The following is a 9,926-nucleotide window of genomic DNA, read 5'->3' as shown; positions in this document are numbered from 1 at the left end:
GCACAAGTGTGGTTGGGTGTGCTGGAGGCTAGAGAACGTGGCGGCGATGATGCATGGGGTGCTGGAAACCTGGGCAGGCTTGGGGAAGCTAGTGGCCCATCTGGGCAGCCCTGTGCCTCATACACCTTCCCCGCTGCCTTCTCTGGCTGCCAGCACATCCAGCCACCTTCCTGCCACCTCTCTGTGCTGCCCCAGGGGCAAGCCAGACCATTTCTTTGCCCCCCCCCCCCCGGCATCCTGCCAGCTGCAGGAGCCTGCCAAAGGCAGAAGCAGTGAGGGGCCCAATCCTTTTTTTCTGTGGAGCCTGCCTGCATCTCCCATGGCCTGGGGGTTGGGGGGCGAGCTGACTAATGGCTGCAATGTTCCAAGTTGCAACACTGAAAACTAAACTGCATCAGGCTGTAGTTTAGTTTGCAACAATGCAATCTCATTTAAAACCCCCAAAACTCGTGTACATGTAATGTGTGATGCCATTAAGCCACAAAAAGGGAAATTTTTGTTACATTTACATCTTGATATCATCATGTATACAAGCACCCCTTAAGCCTAAGTCAAAGAAACAGTGAGCAGAGGGCCCCATCCAACTTTTCTTTTTAACTGCATTTCAGGGACTTAGGCAGGGGAATAAGCTAACCATTTCAACAGGTGGAATATCTGAAGTAAGCTCTTGCTTGCTAAAGCTTATGCATCTCTGATTCAGTTAGTCTGTAAGAGGCATTTCTACCCTGCCTTCTGCCTGGCTTTTGTCTAACATGGCTAACTTCCTTTCTCTCATAATAATGGAACAAAGTTAGCCTGGGATATCTCAAAAACTGTATGCTCATTCCTGTATTCATCAGGAATACAGACATATATTGAGAGAGCCAAAATCAGCTTTCTCTTGCCATTTAGTATGGTAATCAATTATCAGAAAAGTGCCTTCCTCAGTGGTTGTCAGTTTGAACCTCTGCAACAATGTACAGTGTAAATTATGCTGCTTTTTAAAATAACTAAGAAAGAATTGATGCTGTCAGTCAGTTTGTCTCTGTATTCTTGATGATTAAAATGTGTGTGTGTAATTATTATTATTATTTCTTCATTTTACACCTGTGACTTAACATCAAATAACATGTGTTTTTGCTAAACTCAGATAAACCCAGGTCCTAACCCTGTGTGCAATCTATTAGAACCATTGTTTTCAAGATAACTATAAGGCAACATACAGCATGTAGATGATGTTTCTGTTAGGAATGAGAGATGGACAAATCAATAAGTACAAGAACTGATGTGAACCTCTGTCCCAGACTCGAACTGAACCTTGGAAAATGTTCAAATTCCTTTTCTCCAAGTCATTGTTTTCATTGCTTCTGAACTGTCCAGCAACAGCAGGACCTGGAAAACTTGCAAATTGCTCAGTGCTATTATGAACTTTAGTTCAGAGTACCCACTGTGTGCTAACTCAGATGGTGTAAATTGCTATAAAGACAGTTGACCTGGATTGAATGCTTTTTGTTTGACAAAAAATCTACAGGAGTTTTTAAGATGTTGTAAACCAAAGAAGTATTAAAATGCAGATTTTTTTAGTGGTTTCACTAGCTTTCTTTTTGCCGTGATAAAAATTGAGTTTAACTCCTTTAAAGGCCATTCTTATATGGATTCTTATTCCTTATATTAAACCAGTACCTTTTAGCTAGGTTTTTACAGGAAGCCTTTTTTTAATTTATAAGGAGGGAAAGACAGGGAAGGACAAGTGTGTGGAAAAAAAATCAACTTCCCTTCTCTTAGGAGGGGAGCACAGCTAATGTTGTCCTCTAGATTCATTAAACCAAACCAGGAAATTGATTCCAGTTGTCTCCTCCTACTACGCCAACACTATGTCTTTTATTGTGTGTTGGTAACTATGTATTCGATGCATTCCATTTCATACATACAATGTTATATCCTTCTCGCTTTACAAACCCGATGTATTTGATATTATTTTTTCCCAGATTTACTGCCATGCCAGAGGGAATCACAGTGGAATATATAATCCTTAAAACCCTCCAACTATAACATTTCCAAAAGTCCTTAAAGGCATTGTTTTTCTGTGTTTCTTTCAAATGAATGCATATCACTTTCTGTATGAAGGGGCCTAGATAACACAGTGCGTTCCAGGCAACTTTGAATTTATAAACCTTTGGGTGCATAAACAACATTCTCTTTAAAATATGGGACATCTGAATAGGTGCCCTTTACTGAATGTAGAGATAGATTCTAGCCTAATGAAGTAATGAACCATTGTAGAATGTTCACTGGGTGTTATCAGGTGGTAGCTGAACATCGTCTAGAAAACAGTTTATAGGGGACTTGATATAATGTTATGACTGAAGTTTTAAAACTGGGCATTGGGAGCTATGGTTTTTACACCTGGCTTCTTCTATGGTTTGCTGACCAAACAGGTGATCGAGGGTTAATAGTGCTTGGGTGTGTCTACACATGCAAATGCTGCAGGGTGGGTTTACTCTGGAGTAAATTACTTTAGAGTAAACCCACCCTAGGCAAGTGTCTACACAAGTAGGGATTTGGGAGCAGATTTGCTGCTCCTGGCAGTGGTCTGGTCCTACTCCCTCAGGCCCTGGACTGGTCCCCTGAAGCAGCCGGGAGAGCTCTAGGCTCCCCCTGGGTGTTAACCCAGAGGGTGGCAGGGAGTGTGGGGCCAAGAGACAGCTGTCTCCTGTTGGGGGCTGGGACACTGATTCCTGCCCCCAGGAGCTGCTGGCTGAATGAGGATTCCAGTGTGGGATTCCCTGCACAGCTGGGAACTCGCTGCTAGCTGCCCCACTGGTAGATCAGGGCTGGGAGCTGGGACCTGCCCCTCCTCTGCAGCTGTTTCTAAGTCCCATGCCTCGATTGCCTGATTGGGGCATGGGACTGGGAAAAAGCTGCGGGGCTGGGACCTGACACTGATTGACAGATCCTGGTCAGCCCTGGGCTGTGTGGGGAAGTCTGCACATGCAGCCCAGAGCTGACTGGTGACTCCCCAAAATGGGACAATCCCCATCCAACTCTAGGCTACACATGCAGACTTCCCCATGCGGCTTGGGGCTGACTGAGAACTGTCCCACTCAGGGGCAGGTCGAAGCCAGTTCCAGGCTGGGTGGAGAACTGTCCTTGTGCAGGGAGTTCCCAGCTCCCACTTTGCAATCCTGATCGTGGAGCAGGAGCTGGGAGCTCCCTGATGCTAGGGCAGGGGGACACTGTCCCTGCCTGGACTCCAGTGGTAGAGCCCACACGAGCAGCAGGTAGCTTCTGGGGGGCAGGGAGCAATCTCCCACCCCCTGCTGCCTGGCTGACCAGGAGCAAATTTGTTCCCGGTCAGCTGTCTACACTTGCTGTACTGCACAGTAAATATTCAGCAGTTAATTTGCTACTTGCATTTGCAGGTAGCAAATTAACTGCGCATTAGAGGACATTACTGTGCAGTAAGTGTCAGCACATGTAGATGGTGATGCTTATTATGCAGTAATTAGCTCTACTATGCGGTAAAGTGTCTCATGTAAACACTCCCCTTGAGTAAAAATGTTTCACCAATACACGCCTAGGAAAAAGGATTAATTTATAAAGCACTGATACCTTTATTCTAGTAATGCCTTTATTTGCGTTTGATTTTTCTTTGCTGAATCTATTTTCATTCCACAGATTATTTATCCTTCAATGCATTGTCATATTCTCTCTCTAAATCCAGCCTTTAGGTCTAAGTCTTATTGTAAACCTTTACCTCTCCTGTGCCCATGAACTGTATTTTTGAACCCCTATAGTAGCCAGAGAAGTAATTTGGAGCTAATGAAATGCTGACCTTATTAAAATGAGAATTTTCATTGTCTGGTAACTGCTGTATTTCCATAAATTGAGTTGATTTCTGTTTAGTTTACTCAGATAATCCAAACTTTGGTTTAAAGGAGGAGACACTGCTCTGTCTTCTATATTGTAGTCTGCTGCTTGTTTGTGTCAACAATAAGCAGGAAGTGCAGAACTTTAAAAGTAGCACGTACTGGTTGAACCTTCACAGGTTTAGTTGTTCAAACTAAACATCTAACAATTCACATTGCTGTCCAAAAAATAGACATGTCCTACCTATGCCCTTAATCTATTTTCCCTTCTAATTTTTCCCACACTCTTCACGTTGACAGTGACTTCAGCTAGTCTGCTTTCACTGAAGCCTACAAGTTGCTCACTTTTTGTCTGGGACAAAACTGCATTCACAGTTAGGATTTGCAAGACCTGGGTTCAATTTCCTGCTGTGTTAGACTTCCTTTGTGACTTTGGAAAATCAGTTTGTATTTCTGTGCCAGAGTTCTCCATCTGCAAAATGAAATAAAATATTTTAAAAGACTGTGAGCTACTGAGACAGTCAGGTGGTGATGGGTTATATAAGTACCTTAGCTATAGTTGTTTCTTGATTAAAATAAGCAGGAGATACAGAGGCATGTGAAAATTTAAACTTTTTCTTGTGTTAAAAAATGGCAATTTTGACTGAAAGTTCAGATTTGGGTGTTTGTTGTTTTGTTTTGTTCGATACGGTCACTTTCCCGGTCTATGATTAATATACCTAAATTACAGCCCCGCCTGAGGATACAGTGTGTAGCTGTGACATACTTGGAGATGAGTGCCCTGATTTATCCCAGAAATGCCCTTCAGCTTTTCATTGGGTGAAAATGAATCTCATCTACATGAGATGCCATACTTGAAATTAGAGCAAATTACTGCACAGTAAGCGTCACCATCTACAACATGTGCAGACATATACTGGGTGTGTCTACACATGTGCCCGACTGTTCAGTTGTTACTACACAGTCATTTAATACTTGCTAAAGTGCTACTGTTACTGCACATTTATGGCGGCACACAGGCCATTTCTGATCCTATTGTGCAGTAGCAATGAGCTTTGAGTATTGGCACGAGTGTTGGCATCACAGTTCATGCCTGCCAGTGCTACAGCGATGTAGTGTCTCGTGTAGATACGTTCACTGTGCAGTAATTTGCTCTAATCATGAGTAAATTTGCTGCCTGTAAGTATAAATACAAGTAGCAAATTTACTTGCGATTACTTACTATGCTGTATGGCACGCGTAGATGGATGACTGGGAACAGTTTTGCTCCCAGTCAGCCAGGCAGCAGGGGGTGAGAGATCCTAAATTACTCTAAAGCCTACCCATGGTAGGCATGTACATGTACCCTGCAACATTTGCATGCCCATTATCTCTTTCATCTAGTGCATGAGTGTTTGCTGGTCCATTGGGTACTACATGGCCTCTCTGTGAAACAAGGCCCCATTTCATCCTAAACAGATCTTCATAATAGGTACCTCTAGTCAGTGCCCATGTCAGATGCCTTGGTAAAGAAGCCAAGGGCTGAAGAGCCTCAGCTCCTCAAGGGATATTTGTTTTATGGTCCAGGGTGAATCAAAGTAATTTTAAGACATTATTTTACTCAATAGAATGACATGTTTTAGGACATGGTTAGATTAGCCAATTATGAGCATAGATATCTACAACAATGCACAAATCTAAGCTTGTTCACTGAGTTTGTACATCTGTTTGCTAACTGGCAGTCTAACATTTTCCTTTTGTTATGATTACAAGAAAGTATTTGTGTTCAAATGGGAAAGTAAATGAATAAATTTCCCAGCCTTTTATCCCACAGTTAATGAGGTTACACACCAGTAAAGGCGATTTATCTAGATTAAAGGAAACATTAAGAGAATCCCTTGTATAAATACTGGTCCCAGTATTGCAAACACTTGCACATATGCTTAACTTTATGCGCACACAGGCAGTTGCACTGAAGTAATCAAAAGTGAGCTTCATCATTTGGTTTCAGAGGAATTTAAGGTCAATGAGACTACTTGCATGCAAAACTTTATTCTTATGTCTAATAACTTGCAGGTTTGCCTTTGTCTTTATGGAAGAGTTTTCTGGGCATAAGCATAATATGAATTTGAATTAAAAGAGTTATATTGATATATTCCCCTAAAGGGAGAAAGAGTTGCTTCCCTAACATTCTGCACATCTCTGCCATAAATTCCCAAATTGAAACAAAAATTAGGTTCCTGTCTTCCTGACAAGGTTATTTCCCACTTAAAACCACATTAAAATCCCCTCTCCACTGTAGGGCATGCAAAACACTGTACATTGCAGTATGTCCTGCAAGTCAGCTAACCTTGGCTATTTTGAACAAAGGTGTAGGAGCTTTTTCCCCCAGAAAGCGTCTCTGGGAGAACACTATGTTGCGGGTGGACATGACATATCCTGCTGTTTCTAAGGTTTGTTTTCAAAGTACTTTGTACCATTCGTATTAATCAGCACAGCTGGATCATTAGACACTTAAAAAAATCCCCAAATCTCCAGAATGGGATAAATGTAATTTAGAAAGGGCTTTGTTACCTGCCAGCATAGGCAGAGGGAGACATTTTTTGAGGGGAGGGGCTTAGTGTGCACACATGCACGCACCCCCCCCCCAGCAGGAAAGTCTGCAGGGGAGGGGTGGAGGGAGGAGGATGTGCCAGGGGGGAGGGAGTGGGGCTAGGGCTGGGGCTGGGGCTGGGGCTGGGACCTCACAGGGATTGGGAGGGAGCGAAGCTGAGCTGGGCCCAAGATTGGGGCCGGGGCCGGGGCCAGGGCCCACTGCTCCTGTCCTTTCCCCCCACGTCCAGGGTCATTGCCCAGTGCCGATGCCTCTGGCTCCAGCCCTGGCCCTGCACTGCCCAGGGCGGTGGGGGGGGTGGTCCCAGAGCTGGGGGCTGGAGCAAGGGCAGCCTCAGCTGATGGTGATGGGGCCATTAATAAAAGCAAAATCTCCAGTTTGCGTTAACTGGTACCAGGAAAATTTTATAGGCTGTCTTGTGACATCAGTGATGTTTTCTCTTTTAGGTGTTGAAGTGGGTAGAAGAAGCAGTGCAAGCCTCCAAAGTGCATCTTCTATCCACAGACCATTTGGATATGGCAGCGAACAATTGGCAAATCCCTTTCGATCCCAGTTTAAAAGAAGTTACGGTGTCATTGAGTGGACCTTCTCCAGTAATTGAAATTCGAGATCCATTAGGTGAGATATTCTTCCACATTTGGGGGGGGGGAGGGGGGAAAGCTCTCCTTTGCAAAAATCCCTAAGCAAAAAGACTGCATCCTGCTCCCATAGAGGTCAGTGAACTAAATATACTTTAGTTCCATGGCAATGGTTCTAGAATAACCAGAAAATTGTTTATACTAGGAAAGCTTTACTGGTAAAGGAATGCTGATATACTTATTTGGCATCCTTTCGTCTATGGGAAATGGTGGATATTGCAGCCTATTATGTAGATGGTTTGTGGTGTCTCATGCAACTGAATAGTCCAATCCGAGATTTGCATGATCTGTGGCAGTGGTTACAAATGTATATATCATGGTTGGGTGGTTTGGGAGCTGCTTGCTTCCTACGGGCTCTTTTCTCTTCAAAGTGTTGGAGCAACAGCTTGAACAGAATATAGTATATCAGCAATATCTGATATACTATATTTGCAAAACATTACTGATGGGGACACTGCTTTAATGGCAAAGCTGTGTTTTGTGCTAGTATAGTAAAACTGTCCCCCAAGAGCAAAAGAAGCTTTACTGGTCAGACTTCAGTTCTGCTGGTGTAACTGTGTCTATACTAGGGACTTAGGCAGAAAACTGTCAGCAGGTCAAGGATTGCATTTCGTCATGCTCCTGACAGAAATATGTTACCAAAAAACTAGTACTGAAATTATCTTAGCTAAAGTCAGTGGTATCACTCTGAAAGTCTACTGAGACACCTTTGAGCAAAATTTAGCCCAGTGGTAAAATTCTTATTGACTCCAGTGAGAGCATCACTAAGTCAAAGAATCGTAATGCACCTATACATGTGCTCAAGAAGCTCTCAGGAGCCACTCAAATTAAAATGCCCATATCAGCTCACGTATTCAGTCCCATGTTTCAAAATGGCGGCAGAGGCACTTTAACTAAGACTTGTTTGACAAGAATTAGTTAAAGTGTCCCTGCCACCATTTTGAAATGAGCAGACACTGAATACATGAGATGCTGCAGCCCACAGTAGTGTTCTGATTAGAACACTCCAGGAGACTCAATTATTCAAGAACACATGGGAGCATGTGTAAAAGTGCCCATAGAGAAGTAAGGCTGGAAGGGACCTCCAGAGGCCTTCTAGTCCAACCCCCTGCCTGAGACAGGATCATCCCTATCCAAACCATCGCATGAAAACCATAATTTAAAGTCTACATAAGATACCATCAACCCTTACAAAACACAGACCTAACAACCTACCCTCCCATAGGTAAAGCAGGGGAACCAGGGCAGCCAATGTCTTGCTTCTATGAAATGTCAATATATGTTCGAGAGGTCCCGGGAAGAGGGCCACGCCCCCTGCGACAGAGGAAGGCAAAAACCCCCACAGTCCGTACCAATCTGACCATGGGGCAAAATTCCTTTTTGACCCCAAATATGGTGATCCATCTGACCCTGAGCAGAAGGGAGGACCCTCTACTCAGAAACCACCAGCTTTGGTCCCAGCAGGCTTACTGGCAGACTCTAGTCAAAGTCTCCAGTCTTGGCTGTAGACAACACCCAACTCCCTGATGAAGGCTTTAAAACACCTTCTTTGTACTGTTCTCAAACCTCATTTACCAGCTTATGGGGAAAGAGCAAGAGTAAATATTAAAAAAATTAGTCAGTAGTTTAATCACATTTTGAGTGATTGCTGTGGACTTAATAGCTAAGCATTCATAAATGTGCTGTGTGCATTTATGTTTTCAATTAACTTGTTTACATTTTAATTTGCCTGAAGGCTGCTAGATCAATAGTCCTGGAGACTGGAATATCCTGTGTTTATACCCAAAATATGCATAATTTTCCATACTTTTTTGTTTATGAACAAGCAGGAAAACAAGAAATTCTTATAACTCTAAAAATTTTACATCTCTAATCAAATTCTGATGTCTGTCATACTGATGTAAATCTCCATAATAATCCATTAACCTCACTAGAATTTACACAGCAATATTCAAGATGAGTGTCTGTTTCAGTATTTCCTTTTCAAAAGGAAAAACTTCTCCATGAAGCTTTAAAATATTTTTGAAGTATATTGGAAAAGGCTGATTTGAGAGTAAGCAACTCTTAAGCATGCTTTTCTCACTGAAAATAGAGTTTGTTAAAATGTTGATAATGGAGACTGGGATCTTTTGTCCTTGTTCCAAGATTGCATTCATAAGGGATGAGTCCTGTATCATGAAAAAGACTATTTTAGTCATCTAGAGAAAGGGCTGAAAGATCTACGTTGAGATTTTCAGAGATTTCAGATTTTAGATGATTATTTTGTTCTTTATCATGGTCATGAGATGTTATTAAAGTTTCCAAATGAGTGCGAAAGTTAAAATCACTCTGGTTTTTTCAGGACCCTGACCAAAATTTTCCAAAGTTCTGAGGTTTGTGAGTGTTAGGAATACCATAAAGGGTCCAGCTAATTTAATGATATATCAATTAATGGTATATCAATATGTAGAAGAAACTAAGAGAAATATGTGTTTAAATGTCTTTTAGGTAAACAGATGACAAAAGGATCTGGCTTGAATGAGTTGCTAAATATCCATAATTCTGCAAAGGTTGTAAATGTAAAAGATCCAGAACCTGGGATGTGGACAGTTAAGGTATTATTATATATTTAGTTATTTTTTGTATAATGAAACTGTTTTATAAAATGTACATACATGGGACCATTCAGAAGTTGTCACCTTTGACCATTGCTAGCCACATATACCTGAGGAGCTCTATCTGTAAATTATTGTCTCAGTGCATTATGTGTAATAACTTGTTCTGAATGCCGTATCATTAAACTTTGTCCAGGTGATAGGAAAATAAGTACAGGTGACCCTTGCCATTCATGGGGAATATGTTCTTGAG

General features: G+C 42.2%; 1 protein-coding gene across 1 annotated transcript in view; it reads left to right on the top strand.

Moving 5' to 3' along the window:
* HMCN1 (hemicentin 1) overlaps positions 1-9,926 on the top strand; it is a 359,897-nt gene that overhangs the window by 87,451 nt on the left and 262,520 nt on the right. Inside the window, 2 exon segments of the mRNA XM_006023882.3 lie at positions 6,888-7,059; positions 9,567-9,673. Coding sequence (XP_006023944.1) covers positions 6,888-7,059; positions 9,567-9,673 — 279 coding nt within the window.

Source organism: Alligator sinensis, unplaced genomic scaffold, assembly GCF_000455745.1.
Source record: "Alligator sinensis unplaced genomic scaffold, ASM45574v1 scaffold468_1, whole genome shotgun sequence".
Taxonomy (NCBI): Eukaryota; Metazoa; Chordata; order Crocodylia; family Alligatoridae; genus Alligator; species Alligator sinensis.
The sequence above is the reverse complement of the archived record's forward strand: the minus strand, read 5'-3'. Positions and strand labels throughout refer to the sequence as shown.